Raw genomic sequence first — 19925 nt, 5'->3', positions numbered from 1 at the left:
CTGGGAGGGAGGGGTCAGGTCTGTGAGGGACACATGTGGGGACCACGGGGGACAGGTTAGGCATGTACAGGGATATATGTGAACTATAGAGCCAGGACCCCTGCCTCCAGCAGGGTGGAGCTTAGGAGTCAGTGCCCCCCAAACCATTAATTCCCTAATGAGGGTGGGAGGTCAGGGGTCCCATCTCAGGGTAGGTGAGCATTTGCTGATTCAAAACCCCAGGTTTCAGGGGCAGGGACTATGTCGTCAGCATTAGGAACCCTCCACAGACTGAAAAGCTCAGGGCTCTTTGCTTTGGATACACAGGAGGGAGAGAGGTTAGGACAGAAAACCCAGTTAGAGCTGAGCTAGAGCCACTCCCAGAGGGGAGCCAGGGAAACCAGCAGGGCTTCCTGGGTCATAGAGATCTGAGTTGAAACCCACCTCTCTTCCTCCTGTGCTGTGTGACTTAGCACAAGTGAAAGAACCTCTCTGGGCCTCACTTTCCTCATCTGCAAAATGGGGATAATACAACTACCCGTAGGGCTGTTGGGAAGGTTATATGATATAATCCATGTGCAGAGCTAGGTTAAGTAAGAGTGGACTGGCCAGGCTCAGTGTCAGTCAGTAAACGCGGCTGAAACCTTGCGGAAATAAACCCGAAATGTGGTGCAGTAACCCAGGTCTCCTCACTGGAGACTCTTTTCATAGCTTGCAAAATGTCAGTTGGTCTTCTCCAACCTCCAGAGAATCAGGTGCCTTCCAGTGGGAATGAAAGACAACTTCTGCCAGAACCCACCCAGGCCCCATGAATAAATATTTTTGAAAACTCTGGTTTGGGAGGGGGAAGGGAGATCTGGTTTGAAAGTGCCCTAAGTTATCAGCAGCCCTTACCCACACCTGGAAGGCTCTGCCGGAGGCAATTCCATAGAAACTCCTCCCGTCAAGGACCTATTCCTATGACAGGTGAACTCGCTGCTCCTCATAACCCCGGGGGAGGGGGGGCGGGGGGGGGGGACACCAGACTCCACCTCACAGGAGCCACAAATTTAAATGTTCACAAGGGTTTGGTCCCAAGTGAAACAGCATGGAGTGATGAGGAGCTGGGCACTTCCACTCAATGGTTGCCTTGTGGGAATATGGGGGGAGGGAAGTGGCATTAGGACAGAGCCCAGACCTGCCGGCCTTCCTTCCTCCCCTCCATCACAGATGCCTCCTAAGATGCCCTTCCCCTGAGTCTGGTGTATTAGTTGTCTGTTGCTGCATAAAACATTAGCACAAGCTTAGCCCCTAAAAACAAGACCCATTAATTATCTCACAGTTCTGTAGGCCAGAAGTCCAGGCAAGCTCAGCTGAATTCTCTGCTTAGGGTCCCACAAAGCTGAAATCAAGGGGTTGGCCAGGCTGGGCTCGTATCTGGGAGCTCTGGGGAAGATCGGCTCCCATGCTTATTCTCATTGTTGGCACAATTCAGTTCCTCGTGGCTGTAGGACTAAGGTCCCCATTTTCTTGCTGGCTGTCAGCTCCTCTAAGCCCCTCAAGGACTCTCCTTGGTCCTTACACATGGCTCCTTCCATCTTCAAAGCCAGCAAAAGTATGTTGAATCCTCCTCCTGCTTCAAATCTCTCTGAATCTGCTACTGACCAGAGAAAACTCTGCTTTTAAAGGGCTCATGTGATCAGACCAGGCCCATGCAGATAATCTCCCTTTTGCCATATAAGGTAACATAACCACAGGAGTAACGGTCCATCATAGTTGAAGACCCCACCCACATTCAAAGGGGCGGGGGTTATACAAGGGCAAAGGTCACTGGAGGGTCCTAGAATCCTGCCCACCACACTCAGCCTCCAAGGTGGGGTGGAAGCATCCCTCACTCTTAGTCCAGCACCCCCTGACTTCTGTGAGACCTTGAGCCAGTCACCTCCCATCTCTGGTCCTCAGTTTCCTCATCTGTAAAATGGGGCAAGGGACTGGATAAAATCTACATCCCTCCCCTGGCTCACATACTAACTGTGATGCAAGAAGACGACTTCCGACCCTTCGGACTGCAGGGCCCCTGCCCAGGGAAGAGCAGGACTGCATTACTCTTCCAGCAACACCCCCTGCAGGCTTTCGAAAGTGCCTTACTAGGGAAGGGCAGTAGCTGGGACAGGTGCTCAGCACCGCCAAGGTGCCCTATGTAAGAGGCTCAGCCACCCAGCTGAGCTGGGCTGTGGGGAAGTGGAGAGGCTGCTTCTGTTGGCCAGAGACCATGGGCAGCTGTGAGGCCCCACAGATGAGGATGGGTCCCTCCTGGAGCCTGCACAGAGCGAAGTGGCCTGCACCTAGTCGGGGGAGTAGGGCAAAGACCAGGTCAGGTGGGCAACCAACCCCTTCTGCTCCCCCCACCTCTCAACTGGAGTGGGCCTACAAAATCCATGTCCCAAATCCATCCTATCTGACCCCAGTCTTGGCCTCTGGGTCTCCAAAAGGCCCTTCTCGGGCTCTTCCTGTCCCTCCCACCCAGCCCTAGCTCGGCAGGGGTAATTGATCCCAGCATCCTGGACCCTCTGGGCTATTCCTGCCGACGGAGGGGGGGCCTCAAGAGCCTCTCATTGGGGAGGCCCAATCAATCACCCCGCATTCCCAGCCCTCACCCCCAACAGTAAGACAGCCGCCCCTTCTCTCAGGCTCCCCTCCAGTGCTCCCCAGGCTCCACTTTCTGATCTGCATGTGAGCTCCCCTTCAGGGCCCCCACCCCCCAGGCCCCCATCAAGGCCTAGCAGAGGGGCTGGAAGGAGACCCTCCCCAACTCCATCCAAGCGTGGGAGCTGGGTAAGAGGCGGGGAAATGAATATTAATTTATCATGATTAGGCGAATCCGGCAGGGAGAGCCGATTCCAGAGGAGGCTAAAAAGATGAATTTCAGCAATAAAATTAAATAAGGACGGACGGGCGGCCCCTCCTCCCTCCTGCTTTGCTGATCTCTCTCTTTCTCACAATTTATGAGGCCAATTATGAAGATGAGGTTGGAAGTTCCTGGAACTTCACTAAATGCAAACGGCGGTCCCTGCTGTTCCCATCAAATTAATTAACCGCGCGCTATTGATGGCCGCTCAAGGCTGACGCAGGCGGCCCGCCCTGTGGCCGCCTCCACGGACACAAGGACCCAGAGTCCAGAGCTCAGCCAGGGCTCCGCCACCTTCTGTGGTCCCTTCTCAGCACTACAGGGGACTCCAAGGACTCCCCCTCCAACCCCAGGCTCTGCCTGAGCCCTGGATAACCTAGGGGCATGCACACAGAGGTCTAGATAGACGGGACACACTGACACATAGCCGGGTGCCCACACACGTATACAAACACAAAATCATGAACACACAGCACACAAACACAGGGCGCGGGAAGGTACATTAGGCACACAGGCAAACCAACACACAGTGAAACAGACACAGGCACAGTGACAGCTGAGCTGAGGGAACCGGAGCCCCATGGGTGAGGGCAGTAGGGCTGAGGGGAGCCTTGCTGTGGGAGGCACACTGTATCTGAGGCCACGGGCTGCCCTGTCAGGGCCAGGCCTGAGTCCAGCAGGGCTAAGTGCCAAGCAGAGGTTCCACTCAAGCAGCAAGTGGTGGCCCCTCGCCTGGAGCCTGTACTGTCCTCTGGTGACATCCTTAGAGCCCTCTGCACAGTCCCTCAACCCCTGGGTCCGCTCCTCATCTCCGGGGCCTTCTTCAGGAATGTTCCCTCTAGCTCTTTCTCTGGGGCTAAGCTTCTGCACTGACCTCTATTGTAGGGGACCAGAGCTTGCAGAGCCCCCAATTCAACAATGGAGGTGAGGTCTGGCCCAAAGTCTCAGGCCAGCTTTGGGGCTTCAGCCCTGAGGGTCCCCCAGTTCCAGAGCTCAGGGGTTCTGGAAAACTAGCTGGCTGGTGCCCAGACTGAAGGGCAGAGTGGACACAGGGCTAAAGGTCTTGGGGCTGAGCCGATGCTAGACCTGGGGCAGCTCCCGGGGTCGGCAGAGTCTGGGTAGCAGCAGGTGCCCCAACAGCTGTAGCTGCCATGTGAGGTCAGTCTTTGAGGTGGTGGGGAGGCCTTGCAGAGGAGCTCTCCTGCTGCGGGGAGTGGAGAGAGGGAGTGAGGCCAATGTCTTCTCTAAGTTCTAGGCCCTAGTCCTGCAAGAGGCAGGCCTTCCATTTAAAGGGACAGGAATGCCATAACTCTCCTGTTAGAAGCAGGACAAAGGGCCTGGGTTTTCTATTCCCAGCTTGGATCTTGGAGGGTAGGACAGGGCTGGGCTTGCCCACCTTGCCATGCCCAGTCCAGGCCTGCGAGGCCCCTGGCCCTGTGCCCACAACTGCTCCCCTACAAGCAGCAAGAACCCAGGAGAAAAGTTTGGCCTTATCTTACTCCCCTTTCAGTGCAAAGTCTAAGGCTAAGGCCAATGTCATCACTCCAGGCCCTGGGAGATGAGGCTCCCGGCTTGGCAGGGTTGGGGTAAGCAGCCCAGAGAGCACTATATCTTAGGCACAAAGTGACAGAGTGAAACTGACATTAACAGAGGCTCAGACTGAGCACGTGGCAGTCAGTGGAGAGGCTGGGGCCCAGGGCTTTGCCTACCACCTGCCCCTTCCCTCCTCCAGGCATGGGAGGCTCCCTCCCCTTCCCACACCCCACTGCACTTCGGGGGACCTTCTCCACCTCAGGGCAGGGCCTGCTCACACCCACGGTCCCTCCGCTCACTTTGTACAGGGAGAGATCAAGACTTATCCAGTCTATGGGTTCTCTATTGTTGCAGTAATAAATTACCACACACTTAGCGGCTTAAAACAACACAGTTATTACTGCACAGTTTATTGTTTCGAAGTCAGACATAGGTCTCACTGAATAAAATCGAGGCATTGGCAGGGCTGCATTCTATATAGAGGCTCTACAGTAGAATCTGTTTCCTTGCCTTTTCCAGCTTCCAGAGGCTGCCTACATTCCTTGGCTGGTGGGCCCCTCTCTCTTCAAAGCCAGAAACACTGCATCTCTCTGGCCTCCCTTCCACTGTCACATCTCTCTCTCTTGTCACATCTCTCTCTGATTGTAATGGGGAAGGTTCTCCACTTTATTTTTCTTTCTTTTTTGGTGAGGAAGATTGTTGCTAACATCTCTGCCAATCTTCCTCTATTTTGTATGTGGGGCACCACCACAGCATGGCTTGATGAGCGGTGTGTAGGTCCACACCCGGAATCTGAACCTGCAAAGCCCAGGCCATCGAAGCAGAGCACACGAACTTAAGTACTACGCCACTGGGCCAGCCCCAGGTTTTCCACTTTAAAGGACTCATGGTTAAATTGGGCTCACTGGATAATCCAGGATAATCTCATCTCAAAATCCTTAATCACGTCTGCAAAGTCCCTTTCACCTAGTTAGGGAACACATTCACAGGTTCTAGGAATTAGGATGTGGGTATCACTTTGAGGGACCATTATTCTGCTGACCCCACACGTGGCTGTCCAGGGACAACTCTGGCTCAAGCACAGAGTGACGACGGCTGGGCTAAGGGCAGGAAGCAGGCTTGTGGGGCTCCTCTCCTCCTCCTCAGGACCACGCAGTGATTGGGTGGTGGTTTGGGGTGCTCAGTTGCTAGACAAGACACCAGTTCCCACCAGAGCTCTGAAATTCAGTCTCTCTTTCCAGAAGGATGGGGCACTGGCTGAGAGCCCACCCAGGAAGAAGGGGCAGGCTCTGTAGTGGCTGGGGAGCCCTCAACACACTCTGCTTAGTTTGGACTCAGAGAACCACCCCTCCCCCAAACTGGGCAGCCTTTCTCCAGGCACAGAAATCCCACCATCAGCTCTTCTCCTGGGCTTGTGTGTCAGATTGAGCAGCCAGGGGTATACCAGCCCCAGGATGGGTCTGGAGGGTGTAGGCACTCTTCCTTTTTATCCATGACTTCCTGCTGCCCTTGTCAGGAGGTAGGACCAGGAGTTTGTATGGTTTGAAGGGCGGACTCCAGATTTCTGAGTCTTCTGGGAGAAGGAGTTAAGGCAGATGGGGTGGGTGTGAGTGGGTGTCAGGAATGGGGGCCAGGCCCCTGGTTTCACAGAAGTCAGCACTATCCCTCCCAATAGTCTGGGAACTTGCTGTGTGTAGGAAGGCGTTAATTGGCCAAGTTACCCCGTGACCCACTGGTTCCCTCTTCTCCTAGCCCTGGAGGCCCCATTCCTCTGGGCCTGGAGAGGCTGCTGGGCAGGCTGGGAACTGAAGCAGGAAGCAAAAGGAGAGAAGCAACATCCACGTTTGGAGCCGGACACCCCAGGCTTTGGGCTTCTGCCAACTCCAACCTTTGCTGGTGGTGGGCACTGAGGGCCCAGTCCACAGGAGAACAAGCAGTAAGGAGGGACCAAAAGCAGCCCTAGCACCTGGGGGACACAGGGATTTCACAGCTCTTCTCTTCCACTCCAGGCCCTGGGCAGCCAGCCTCCCTGGGAGTAGACACTCTGAGGGAGAGGCCCGCCCCTCCCAGCGGTTTCTGGGCCTTTGATGTGGCTGTCTCTGGTTGGTAGTGAAAGGGGCACCCCAGACTCCACGGCTTTTGATTCCTTCTCTGCATGAGCAGTGCCGCCAAGGCCCCATGGCTTGGACTTCAGGGTTCTGAACTAGAGTTGGGGGGCCGATTCAGGCTGCTGGGATCCCCTGACTGACACCAAGCCAACAAAAGCCAGCTCTGGGACTCTGCAAGTTACTGAGGGAGATGCAGGACTTGGCACCCGCCCCCCACCCTGCCTCACAGCCAGCACTCAGGTTTGAGCCCGTCTCTGCAGCCTGAGCTCCCCTCAAAACCCCCATGTCACGAAGCCTCTCCAGGCTCCCTGCTGCTCCAGTGCAGCCTCCTCCTTCTGCCTCTGGGCCCGTTATTCTTCATACCTGGTATGCCCAAGCTTTCCTCCACTCCCCTCACAAATTCTCCCTGTCCCACAAGGTCCAGCCTCCAAAAACCATCCTGATCCAACGAGCTGGACTTGCTCCTCTCTGCTCTATCAAACTAAGCCCCTAAGCTGGACTTCCGTCCTCTAGCAGCCCGGCCTTCTCCTGACTCCTGGCATACAGCATCCTCTCTAACATGTGTTCCTTAGTTGTTCCCAGAGCCGCTCACCCTACTTCAAACAGGCTATTTCCCTGCCAGGCCCCCCTTCCTCTCCTCCAGGCAGCCTTCCCTGACTGCCTCAGCCCTGTCAGTGGCACAGAGATCACCATTTAGCTATTCCTAATGAGTCCCATCACCGTTATTCATGTCCCCAGATAGCCTGTTCTAGGGCAGGGCTCACAGGAGATGCTGACGGGTAGATACGAGCACCTAATGCCTGACTCCATGAATTCTCTCTTTTAACGTCCACCCTACCACTTTCTGAGTTCAGGAGTTGCCTCGGGCCTGGCCTGTGTGGAGAGCAGTTCACTTGCCTTTCTGGGCTCTCATTCAGCTCCCATCTCTATCCCTGCCCAGGAGTCAGATGGCAGGTAAGGGCTGCAGCAGCTCAAGACACCAAGCAGGTTAAATGTCAAATGCACTTTACTGGGCCCCTGAGCCTTCAAATGCTGTCCTCACCAGGCCGGGGGTGCCCCCACGACACACCTCCAGCTGCACAGGAAGTGGGGTGGGTGGAGGGAGTACATGTGGAATGGCTCATTCTCCTCTCCAAGGGGTCTTGGGTGATGCTGGGCGACAGCTGCTTGCTTCTCCCCCTGCAGCCCCATCCCACCCCCAGCAGCTAGACCCTCCTTAGGGCAGGGAAGTATGAATGCCTGGGCCTTCGGCACAGGAAGCTGGCTGCAGACCAGCCGCCTGTTCCTGCCTAGAATGTGGCCAGGGGCCAGGGCCAGTGGTGAGGTAGAAGGGAAAGCAGCATGCTCCTGTCAGGGAGAGGGCTGTGCACACCCTGGCAGCCAGGCTGGCCCTTTCCCTCAGGCCCAGGGAGCTGGCAGTTGAAGCAGTGAGGTTCAGCCAGCTGAGGGGAGAAGGGAGTACTGGATGGCCAGGTGGGGTGCCGGTCCAGTTTGGCATCCCCTCCCCTGCAGCCATGGGTCACCAGTCCCGCTCAGCTGGTTCTCGGTAGGGCAGGCCTAAGAGCCTGAAGACATCCTTCTCAGTTGGGGTGGGCAGCACTCGGCCAGACGCCACCTTGAGGCCTTGGGTGTTCCGGACCACAGCTGTGCTGAGGGCATGCTCTGATAAGCTCATGCCCTTGGTCTTGGCCAGAGCCCGCATGGAGCGGTTGAAATGGGCGGAGCCAGTGAAGTAGAGCAGGGCGCAGGCAAACTCGCTGTAGGGCACAACGATGATGTCCAGTCGTCGGTGCCGCCGCCCTGGCCCTGGGAGCTGGCACACACCCAGGTACTTCTGCTGCTGGCCGTTCTCCTCCTGGCTCACTAAGTCATCAGTCAGGAATCCTGGCCCAACACAGGATGGCTGCTAGGAGCACAGGGAGCCAGGCCCTGGGCCGTCCCATCCTCCCAGATCTTTCCTGATCACCCCTGGGTCCTCTAGCCCCAGCTCATCCATGTATTTGCTGGGTGACCTTGCCCTCTCTGAGCCTGTCTCCTTATCTGTAAAATGATAGTAATTCCTCCCCAGGCCCCAACTAGTGTCACAGAAAGATCAGATGAGACCTTCAACCTGCAGGTATTACTGAGCACCTCTGGGTAGGTGTGGGGAGCTGTTTCTTCTCTTCCCTGAAACGGCTTTGGCCATAAAGGAAAGGGGGGGTTCTCACAAAGCAACCTTTCCCTGCTTCCTGCCTGGAGACTGCAGCTTTGAGGCTCTCCCTCCTGGAGGCCGTCCAGCCCTTCCCTGCCCTGTGCCAACCTGTGCACCCAGAGATGGAGCTTATACCTTGCTGCCGAAGGCTGTCAAGGAGGCGACTGAGGATGCCCTGGTGAGATCGGCCATCTGGGTGAGTGAGCAGCACGTCCACATCACCACAGGTTGCTTTCCCCCGTCTGTACGAACCACATGCCACACACAGCAGCCCAGGGTTGAAGGCCTGAGCTGATTTCTGGACCTGGGAAAGAACAGTGAGGGGGTAAGGGGCTGTGGGCCTCCAGCCCTGTGAGGAGTTCCTTTCTCACGGCAGCCCGAGGGCATTCCCTGACCCAGGACCCACATCCCCAGCTGATGCCCCAAGCCAATCCTTGGATGCACGATGAGGGAATAAGCCCCAAGGAACAGAGGCCAGAGATCTACCCTGGGGAGCAGCTGTTCTGTAGCTTCACTAGGACAGAAGATGCCACTGGAGGCAGCCTGAGGAGAGACAGAAGAAGATGTGTACTCTGATTCTGAGGGCAAGCACTGATCTTTCCCTCTAGAGCTCTTTAAGAGAAAAAAGACAACTCTCTTGGCCCCTGCCCCAACCCAGATGCCCAGGCCTGTGAAACTCCACTTAGGACATAGGGCCAGGTACCTGGAAGCCCTCAGCCAGATCTCGGCAGCCCCAGGTATCTACGGATTTGGAGCTAACGGCAGTGTGTGAATTGGGGCTTGAGGCCTGAGCAGCTGGCTGACAGGGTGCCCTGGGCCCAGGTCTGAGGGAAAATGGAACCCAGAAATATAACTGCACCTGCAGGAAAGGAAAGGAAAGAAAGCAAAGAGGGAGGCAATTCTGAGCCAATGCCCACATTCTTACTTAGAGGAATGGGGCTCAGGGGGGAGGGGGCTGAGCCAGAGGGGACTGTCAGCTGAAGGATCATCTCTCATTGAGGGGGATAAGCCCATTAGCTTCCACCCCAGAGACATTGAGGCCTTTCATATGCAGATGGCCTCCCGACTCCACGCCAGGACACTGAGATTTCTGGGGCCCTGGATACCCGCAGCCAGGACACCTCAATTCTCCTGACAGGCTGGCTCTGCTAATCCCTTCACTCCCTTCTTGAGCCTCCCAAGAGGATGGGAGGAGGCCTAGGATGAGTAATCCCATCAAAAACTCCTAAGGCTGGAGCCCTTAAGTCGGGGAAGCTGGCCAGGTGGGAAGCCACTTCTGTTCCAAGGGGCTGGAGGCCAGAGGCTCACTGAGGCATTCTCCGTGCCCAGATACCGTGGCTGAGTGACAGTGTCATCACCAGCACCAAGGCCTGGTGTCAGGTGGACAAAGGGGCCTGTCCATCCATCCTGTGCCAGCCTCACAGTCCCACGGCCTAGAGTAGAGCTGGAGGCTGATTTCAACTAAGCTGGGCCAGAGTCTCCATGGAGTCCTCCCTATCAGAATCCTAGACCAAAGGGAGCAAACTTGCCCATAGCAACCAGCCCCTAATCCTAATGCCATTTGAACAAATGATACATCTAACCCTAACTCTAAACCAAACCCTAATCTTGCCCAAACCTTATTTCTAGGATAACCACAATCTGAAAACCATCCAACACAAAGAAAACCCTACTCTTAATTCAGGCCTAACCTTAACTCAACTCTTGATCTAGCTTTCCTCTAACCCCAAAGCTAATCCTACTGGCACTGTGTTTCTACACCAACTCTAACCCAAACCCTGAACCAGCCTTGGGTGGGTTTCAGAAGGCCCCTACATCTGGAAAGAGATATAAAACTTTGCACATTTATACAAATTCTGGAGAGAAAGAGCCCATAGTTTTCATCAGGTTCTCAAAGAACCTCTGCCCTGACCCACCCTAACCTAGCCCAGTTCAAACCCCCATATCCTCAAGCAGTTCTGATCATAATCCCTCTCTAACCCAGCCCTAACATTAACCCAGTCCAAACGCCATTCTAGCATCTAAGCCAACGCTTGCTCTGCCTAACCGCTGAGAACCCTTATCCAGAGAGCTGGTATTGCAGTCCTTCCAAACAAAAGCCACCCACCCCTCCTCTGGACCTGCAGCTTCAGTCTCAACTTGCTCTTTCCCCTAGTCCCAACCTCTGGTGAACTACAGCTTCCTCTGCCCACTGGGGTCCCAGCTGAGGGATCAGGAGTTCTTGGCTTCAAGCCAGTCCCTGCTATAAGGGCAGCACCTGGCTCTCCTCACTGTTCTGGGACATGTGCTTACTGTCTGCTCAATCTCTGTGGCCTCCTCCCTGGGTATGCGTTCCAGGAAGTCATTGTAATGCTTCAAGCCAATGGCCTGCTGGGTAGTCAAGGAGGCCTGGTTGCGGATGTCTTCTAGGCTCCGGAAACCCTGGAAAAAAGAAACCAGATAGGAAGGCTATGAGGCTCCATGACCAATGAAGAGACAGTGAATGAGCACACACACAAGGCTTCCACCAACCCTAGACTCCAAAGAAGGCCTGAGGCAGGACCAACCCCAGGAGCGGCTGGGTCTGTAATACACTGGGACTCGGGAAACGCAGGGAGCATGGAAGACACGCCCCCATTCAGCCCTGCCACCATCCTAAAACACTGGTTCATGATTCCATCAGACTAGGGGTGATTCTGTACGTGGCCAGGTTTGGGAACTAGTGATTTGGATACTCAGCCCTGAGGCCTGGTCTCCTCAGGAAGGCCTTTGCTGGTCTGTGGGACAGAGAAACATACTTCCTATCTCTGCCTACACCACAGATTAACGCCTCAAGGATACCAAGTTCTATGAGCCAGGAGAGGGGTCTACATGAGCCCTGGTCCCCTTGAAAAGTGGTCTCCCTATAGTCTGGCTTCATTCCCATCAGAGCACAGGGTAATTTAACTGTGAGACAAGTTCTGAAATATAGCAAAACTGAAGTAGGGGCTGGGAAACAGTATGACCTGATGGTACCACATCTGGGCAGTCTTGGTTCCAGCTCCCCAGATGTTGGAGAAGAGCTCCAAGATAGGCACACTCTCGCTGATATGATCCAGCTTCCGTAGATGCCCACTCTCTAAGATCTCTATGATCTTCTCAGCCATCCGCTTTCCAATCCCGGGAATACCGCAGGCCTCCTAGAGGAGGAGGAGGCAGAGGCAGGAAAGAAGAGTGAGAAGATGGGACGGGTAGAGCCAGCAGTGGGGAAGCTGACTCCTTTAGCAGATGTATGAAGAAAAGCCAGCCTGGCCAGTTGGCAACTGATGGCCGTGTAAAGCTCGGGCACAGTTGAAGATGAGAAGTGTGGATGGAATGGGCTGCGTACTTTGTCTTTTGGTTCCCAGAGGGATGGGGATCAGCAGAGGAAATAGAGAAAAGGCAATAATGATGATACTAATCACCACCATCATCACAATAGTGCAAGCTAACATTTACTGAGGGCTTACTGTGCATCAGGTCCTGCATTACAGAGATCATCTTTAGTCTTCACAGGAACACTGAATTTGTTACTACTGTTAGTCCCTTTTTACTGATGAGGAAATTGATGCTCAAAGGGTTTAAGTAACTTGCCTAAAGTCACACAGTTAGTGAATAATGGGAATCAGAATTCAAACCCAGGTCTGTTGGCCTCCAGATTCTAAACTTTTAAAAAACTTTTTATTATGGAAAAAAATTCCAAAGTAGAGGGAACAGTATAATGAACTGCCAAGTACCTGTCACCCAGCTTCTATAATTATCAAGATTTTGTCAATCTGCTCTCATCAATCCCCCCATTTTTTGCTTTTGTGCAAGTCCCAGACATCACAAAATCTTAACCACTCCACCTGATCTCCATTTGTGACTGATGCCTCCACCAATCTCTGGCCAGTAAAGAGAAGACCTCCCCCTTCCCCTGCGTACCCTGCCCTGGCTGTCAGATACCTGGTAGGAGGTGACAGGCTTGTGGAAGCTCTTGAGGGCATTGATGGCCTTGGCATAGCCCAGGGCCCTCCACTTGTCTCCCTGAACACTGTAGGCTTTAGCCAGCACTTCCAGTTTCTCTGTGATGTGACGGTTGTGGTTGGTTGCCTTCTGGCTTGAAGGCTGTGCACAGACCCACTTATCCAGGCCCTTCGGAGCTGGGCAAGGCTCACCATCTTCCTCAAGGAGGGTAGGGTAGTGGCCACTGATCAAGGCTTCCAGATCAGCTGCGCTAACCTGGGTCTCTTCCCCATCACTGATTTCATCATCAAAGCCAGGCTTGAGGTAGGGAAGGAGAAGAGACAATCAATTCCTGCCCCAGTGATGAGGGCTCCTTGAGGGTGGGGTTGAATCTCCTAGTCAGACCCAAGAATGAGGCTGGGTCTTTTGTGCAGACATGGGTCTCCTTAAGTGTGGGGCTGATTTCCATTCAGCTTCCCCCAGAGCCCAGCCCTAGCATCCCCAGTGGTACATGGCAAATGCAGGAGCGATGAGGGTTGGGAAGAACTAAGTGGCTTCATAATAAAGAGAACCCTCCTCTCTCAGGGGCCTGGAACTTTCTGAACCACCACCAGGCCCTCCCTGCTTCTGTGATCTAATTTCCAGGAGAGGGGAGTTTGGGGGCTGGAAGGCTCCTGACCTGGACTTGGGTGCTTAGAGCCTCTTCTGCCCTCCGGGGAGGAGATACAGGTCTGGCAGGAGAAGGAGGAGGGGAGAGGGCTGTCCTGAGCAGAGGCTCACGGGCTCCAGGAGGAGTAGAAGAGTCTTGATCTGCCTTGCTGAGCTGTGTTTGGTCCAGGCACCTGCAGGGACAGTGATGGGAGGTTAAGATACCAAAGACCTCACCCTATCTCTGCTCCCAACCTTTCTCTACTCTGAAACCTTGGTTTTCCACTGTGTCCAATTAAGACAATGAGAGTTATTTTTAATAACCCAAGAAGAATGCTCAAGATGCTGCCAGAAAACATTTGAGGAAAGACTGAGACCAGCCCACCTGTTGGGGATGAAAATGCTGAATCCTGCCGTGTCTACCAGCCTTCTCTCCTGCAGGCACAAGCTTAGCCAGGCTGACTTCACCAGCTGAGCACCTGGGGGCAGCTGGGGCAGTCTAAGGATGCGGAGGGCTCGCTCATAGTCCATGCCTTCATCCACCACAATGTGAGTGACCCCTGCTGCCTGGGCAGGGCATATCTGGCCACCGTGCTGGATAATCTGCTTCTCGAAGACTTCTGCCCGGGCTCGCCCAATGCCAGTGGGCAGAACATGGGCCCGCAGGGAGCTCAGCCACTCTGTGGAGAGGACATCCAGATGCCTATTGTAACTTTCAGATATATCCCAATGAACCCTTTGCAGTCCCCTGCCCCTGGACAATCATTTCCCTTCCATCCAGACAGCCTTCATTCTGAAGATTCCACCCCAAGCATAGCTAATTTCCTCATAGCCATCACTTGAATGAAAGGGGCAAGGATTTTGATATGTCCTGTTTCCTCATGTAACCTAGAAGAGTGTCTGGCACATTGTAGGTATTCTATAAATCACTTCATCTGATCATTTATTCTTTCAACAATATTAATAGAAACCTACTACTATGTACTAGGCACAAGGCACACATGTTTGCCATTACAGGCCTCACAGTCTCAGAGATTCCCCCTCCCCATTCCCACGTAAGCCTTTGCCATCTATTTGTCAATTTGGCTGTAAAATAGCTTATAACTCTGGGAACCTGAGAGGAAAGGATTCTGCTGGTCATTTCTTTAGGGACCAAGGAGTATTTTCTGAGTGATGGAGGTCTTGGGGTGGGGTAGAAGATACCCCAGCCAGCAGCCTGTCAAAGACTGGAGACCAAGCCTATTGCAAGGCAGGTACAAACAAACCTGCAGGCCCTGGGTGGGCAGAGTCAGCTCTAACATCTGATTCTGAACATGAACAACGTAGGAATCCTGAGGGTTCAAGCACATGAGGGTTCTGAGATGGGTTTGCTCACCTCCTCCTGCTTCTCCGTGTTCCCTCTTGGGAATCTTTGCAAGTGCTTTTGATGGTGAATTGGTGTGAATTTTCTTCCGCTTGGGAAATGCCTTCAAGATACCCCTGGGGTCCATTGAGATATGGCTGGATCTTGTCCTTTCTGTTTGAGAGCTGATCACAGCAGCTGTTTTGTAGAAACCCAGAATTGAGGTTCCCCAAGCCCTCTGCCTATGGAGGTGGGATCTCTACCGATCAAGCCTTGAGGGCAGGAGCCCAGATCCCCGGGGTCTCCAAAAACCCAAGTGAACGTCAGTAGTTTAGCCTACCTCTACACTCACCAGCCTTTCAAAGTCAGAATATTGGGGTTATGGGCGGAAGAATGGGACTATTTGGGGAGCTTTTGAGAGTAAGGAAACGATATCATTCCTCAGTGGGGTTACTCTAAAGATTCAGTGCAGTGTCTGCCCCTGCTGCATCCCACTTCCAAAGGGCTTTACCAAAAGGGGATATCAGGCTAGGAAATGGAGCTACATCTTTAGGAAGCCCTTGCGCTCCCAAGAGGAGTGGAGACTGGGGGAAACCTGCACATAAACCCCACATAATCTTTCTCTATCCCCATCACAGACCCACAGAGGAAAACGAGGCGGGGGGCGGGGGAGATGTTAACGGGGCAGTGGGAACGCCCTGCACCTGCCTAGTCGCGGGCCTCTCGGCTCGGGGTGCTCAGTCCCGCAGCTGCAGGGAGACGGGGCCCGGCCGCAGCTGGGGTGGGGCGCCTTCCGGGATTGGGGAAGTTTTGGCCTCACAGCTGGGGGTAGAGAAGACTCCGGCAGGTGTGGGGTCTCCGCCGCGTACGCAGCTGGCGCGCATCAGGGACTCCCAGCTGGGGACTACAGGACGGCTGGAGCGTCGGGACCCTGCCCTGAGGGGGCCCAGCCCCCTCCCCACTCCCGGGATTTGGTCTAGGATGGGTTCAACTTCAGGCCGGGTTGGTCACCTGAGTGGGGCCAGGAAAAAACTACTTACCAAAGCAGCCAATGAGAGCAGGCGAAGGCGTGGGAGATGCGGTGGGGGTGGGGTGGGGCGGGAAGGACAAATGCCCAGAACACCTTCCGGGTCAGCCGGAAGTGACCCTAGGCAGAACGGTTGCCATGGCAGCGTCCGGGCACGCGGCTGGGCGGAGGGAAGATGGCGGTGACAGGCTGGTTGGGGAGTCTGCGGGCTGCCGAGAAGACGGCGCTACTGCAAGACGGTAACTTGAGGCCCCTCGCGAGCCCCCTCGTCCCTTCCCCCAGGGTCCTACCCTCAGTGCTGGCGCCTCCATGAAGGGCCTCACCCTGGGACGGCAGATCTGGAAGGGTCGCGGTCGCCAGCCAGGCCATGTCCTGCATTTGCAGATGAGGAAACTGAGGCCCAGAGAGATGATGTGATTGGCACACGCCTCTCTGGACATCCCCTGGTTTCCCATACACCGCCTCACTCCAGTCTGAGTTCTGTTACTAGTAAATAAGAATTCCTTTCCCATTCATTATATCATTTGCTCCTCACCGCTGTCCCGAGAGGCTAATATCCACCCCATTTTACAGAAGAGGAAACGGAAATCCAAGAAGATTTTAGACCAGCCTCAGCTCCCCCAGCCAGTCAGTAGTACAACTGGATCTTGACCTGGGATCCCATGAACCTCAATCTGGGGATTCTGTTGCTGAAGGCAGCCTGGTGTCATGGAGAGGCCGGAAACCTAGGCTTTATTTATGACTCTGCCATTAATTCACCATGGGCTCTCCATCCTGGCTGTTGACTTGTTTGGACTTCACTTTCCTCATCTGTAAAATGAGGCGGATGGGCTACCTCTCTTATCTCTGGGTCCTTTCCAGCTGTCATGTTATGTTTGTAAGTGAACCTCTAAATGTTCCCTGGGTCTTTAGGGGAGACAGCAAGGGCCCAAGGCTGTGCCTGGAAGAGGTGGGCACAGGGATATGGAATCTTGACTTTCTCTCACCCTAGGATTGGCCGGTGTGGGACTCCCTGTGCTTCAGGGTCCCTTCCTGGACGCACTTGACAGCCGGAATGAATTAGATCTGAATTCCTGTAGCTTTCAGGATACCAGCTAGGGACTCGCATCCATAGCCAGAAGCCAATCAGGGAAGCCTGGAAATTAAAAATCAGCTGCTCGTTCACTTACTCATTTATGCAGTATTTAGGGAGGCTTTTACTATGTGCCAACCTGTGTGCTAGAGAAGATAGAAAAAGACTCATTGTCCCAAGAGTTCACAGAGTGACCAGGAAAAAACACATGTAAATAAATAATAGTATGTGTTAAATAGAGACTGAAATCTTCTATAAAATGCTATGAGAGCAGGAAAGTGGAAATGATCAACTCTTTGAAGTAAGGTCTAACAGAAGAGGTGATGTTTATGGGTCCTGAAGAATTAATAGGTGTTTGGTAAGTAGAGAAGAGGGGATGGCTATTCTGGGAAGAATGACTCATGTAAAGGCATGGAGGTGTGAAAGTATATAGCTGATTACTAGGGGAGTAACAAAACATTTAGTGAGGCTGAACATTCACCCAGTCAGTCATTACAACCCCTCACACCGTGTCAGGTACTAGATGCTACGATGGCAGGGTGAATGAAAGGTCTCTTTTCTCAAGGATTAATGAGGGGAAATGGTGGAAAATGAAGAGAGATTGCAGATAAAGTGGGGTATGTTGTGATAGTTCTCCTATGCCAAGCTAAATTTTGGACATTCTCTCAGAGGACAGTGGCTTTTGTTTTTATTATAAAAAAGTACATAACATAGCACTTACCACTTTAGCCATTTTTAAGTGTACCTCTGTGGCATTAAGTCCATTCACAGTGTTGTGCAACCATCACCACCATCCATCTCCGGAAGTTTTTCATCTTCTTCAACAGAAACTGTATATCCATTAAACACTAACTCCTCATTCCCCCTATCCCGAGCCCCCGGCAACCACGATCCTACTTTCTCTCTTTATGAATTTGATTACTGTAGGAACCTCATAGAAGTGGAGTCATACAATGTTTGTTCTTTTGTGACTGGCTTATTTCATTTAGCATAATGTCCTCGAGGCTCATCCACGTTGTCACGTGTCAAAATTTCCTTCCTTTTTATCGCTGAATAATACCCCATTGTATGTATATACCACATTTTGTTTATCCATTCATCTGACAATGGACTCTTGGGTTGCTTTAGCTTTTTTAGCTATTCTGACTAACACTGCTATGGACATGAGTGTACAAATATCTGTTCGAGTCCCTGCTTTCACTTCTTTTGGTCACAGGACTGTTTAAACAAATATTTCATCAGCCAGGATTTTCTTAAGTTTTTTTATTAGTAGCATCACAAAACAATGTTATTAGATTTTTCTTTTCCAAACTGAAAATATATATATATACATATATGGATATGCTTTGTCAAACCTTTCCTGTAAATTTACCTTCCTGGTGTGTGCATGTATGGGTGGGGGATGTTACCTCCTTCCTACCAAGAATCACTGCTATTGTAATAAGAACCCAATACACTTTAAATTTTTTTCAGAAAAATATATATTTGTAGTGGAAATATTAAAAATAAATGTCTGGGGCCGGCTCCGTGGCTGAGTGGTTAAGTTCCTGGGCGCGGACATGGCACTGCTCGTCAAGCCACGTTGAGGCGGCGTCCCACATCCCACAACTAGAAGGACCTGCAACTAAGATATACAACTATGTATGGGGGTGGGGTTGGGGAGATAAAGCAGAAAAAAAAAAAAAAGATTGGCAACAGTTGTTAGCCCAGGTGCCAATCTTTAAAAAAAAATAAAAAATAAAAAATAAATGTCACCGATAGTCCTACCATCCAGAGGTAATCATAATTTACATTTTCTTTCATAAACTTCGATATTTTTCCCATGCATACACACTCACACATATGTTTTTTTCTTTTATGAAAATGTCATGCTAATATACTTAAAATTTGTTATATCCACATACACATATACGTATAGAATAAATATGTATAGAATAAAGTATAAATAAAATATAATGTTTGGGTAAGGGAGGATATTCTAAGCATAACTTCTGCGTAGTAAGGAAAAAATAGTTGACAATATAAAAATTAAACACTAGTTTGGGAAAACCCACTTTAAACAAAGTTATAAGGCAATTGAAATTGAGAGTATTTGCAACACATGTGACACATGGTTAATATATACAAAGCTCAATCAGATTAGTAAGAAAAAGATGAATACCCAAATAAAATAGGCTAAGGCCTAAATGGGTAATTCACTAGAAACATGACCAATAAACTCTTGGAACAGTGCTCAACCTTACAAATATTTAAAGCTATACAAATTATTCTAGCATGGTTATTAGAGCATGTACTTTGGCCTCAAGTGAGTTTCACCTTCAGTCTGTCATTTCCTAGCTTTATGACCTTGGACAAGTTGCATGCCTTTTAAACCTCAATTTTTCTCATTTGTGAAATACAGGTAATGGGGGCACGTGGGATTATTGTGAGAATTAAATGGAATAAAACATGTAAAGTGCCTGGCCAATAGTTAGCACTGCGTCCTTAGACTCACAGCTGGACTGCAGGGAGAGAAGAGGGTCAGGCCAGACCCCCTCAGCTACTCACAGGCAGCACCTTGTACCCCACTTCTGACAGGAAAACCCCCTTCAGCGCTATGAGCCATCCAAGTGATTAAGGGTGGTGTGAACTAGGGGCCTGCTGAGAGTCCCCGCAGATTTGGGGGGAATTTTCCTAGAATACAAATTAGGAACGACTCAAGGGAACTGTGTCCCAGGGTAGTGAATTGGACAGGAAAAAGGCTTGGTAGAGCAGATACAGTTGCAAGTTTTAACTAGTGGCAGCTTTAGCTTGTTGGGGACCTTGGGACTCTTATTCATCAGACATACTTTGGGAACCTGTCTCCTAGGCATTTGTTATTAGTCTCACTGAGGAGCCTACCTATATCTACTTACCTGTCTCTAAAAATAGGGGAAATTACTTAGTCACTTTTAAGAAAATGCTTATAATTATACTAGGTAGGTCAAAGAGTTGGGCTAGGAGACTCCCTTAGGTTCTTCCATGTTTTCAATGAAAGACGAATCAGTGTTCACTTGTTCTTTCATCAGTAGTTAGTTGGGCCCATAATATATGCCAGGTACTATGCTCGGTGTTAGGGAAACCATAGGCAGGGGGGATAAAACCACTCTTGTCTAGTAGAAGAGACAGGCAGTAATCAAAGAATCACACAAATAGGTGTAAAATCATAACCAAGGTA

At 51.9% G+C, this 19925-nt stretch overlaps 2 protein-coding genes across 8 annotated transcripts in view; one reads left to right on the top strand and one right to left on the bottom strand.

Moving 5' to 3' along the window:
* Positions 1-4771: 4771 nt before the first annotated feature.
* POLL (DNA polymerase lambda) lies at positions 4772-15779 on the bottom strand. 6 transcript variants are annotated; one of them, XM_001499802.6, is made up of 9 exons: positions 15671-15779; positions 14664-14828; positions 13674-13968; positions 13320-13482; positions 12641-12958; positions 11683-11856; positions 10991-11119; positions 8834-9002; positions 4772-8391 (listed from the first exon to the last, which is right to left on the bottom strand). In XM_001499802.6, exons 2-9 carry the CDS (start codon positions 14776-14778, stop codon positions 8027-8029), a joined length of 1728 nt encoding a protein of 575 aa, XP_001499852.3. In that variant the 5' UTR covers positions 14779-14828; positions 15671-15779; the 3' UTR covers positions 4772-8026. The 6 variants fall into 6 exon arrangements, with proteins under 6 accessions (XP_001499852.3, XP_023496427.1, XP_070078641.1 ...); XM_023640659.2 differs by having other exon boundaries at positions 4772-5972; XM_070222540.1 differs by having other exon boundaries at positions 14664-14815; positions 15671-15740.
* Positions 15747-19925, top strand: part of DPCD (deleted in primary ciliary dyskinesia homolog (mouse)) — a 19123-nt gene continuing 14944 nt past the window's right edge. Inside the window, exon 1 of one of the 2 annotated variants that reach the window (XM_001499801.6) lies at positions 15747-15896. In XM_001499801.6, the coding sequence (XP_001499851.1) occupies positions 15833-15896 (64 nt within the window). In that variant the 5' untranslated portion in view covers positions 15747-15832. The remainder of the gene's footprint in view (positions 15897-19925) is intronic. The other variant, XM_014733061.3, reaches the window with a different exon arrangement.

The sequence above is a fragment of the Equus caballus genome, chromosome 1 (genome assembly GCF_041296265.1).
Source record: "Equus caballus isolate H_3958 breed thoroughbred chromosome 1, TB-T2T, whole genome shotgun sequence".
In the NCBI taxonomy this organism is placed as follows: Eukaryota; Metazoa; Chordata; class Mammalia; order Perissodactyla; family Equidae; genus Equus; species Equus caballus.
Note: the sequence above shows the minus strand (reverse complement) of the source record. Positions and strands in the feature narration are given on the sequence as shown.

What these genes read in the sequence shown, in the direction of transcription:
- POLL (XM_001499802.6), bottom strand. Translation starts at nt 14,778, where the DNA reads ATGGACCCCAGGGGTATCTTGAAGGCATTTCCCAAGCGGAAGAAAATT. An exon ending in CTCTAAGCACCCAAGTCCAG is followed by an intron (nt 12,959 to 13,319) that starts GTCAGGAGCCTT and finishes CCCTACCTCAAG; the next exon opens with CCTGGCTTTGATGATGAAAT. An exon ending in TGACAGCCTTCGGCAGCAAG is followed by an intron (nt 8,392 to 8,833) that starts GTATAAGCTCCA and finishes GTGTTGGGCCAG; the next exon opens with GATTCCTGACTGATGACTTA.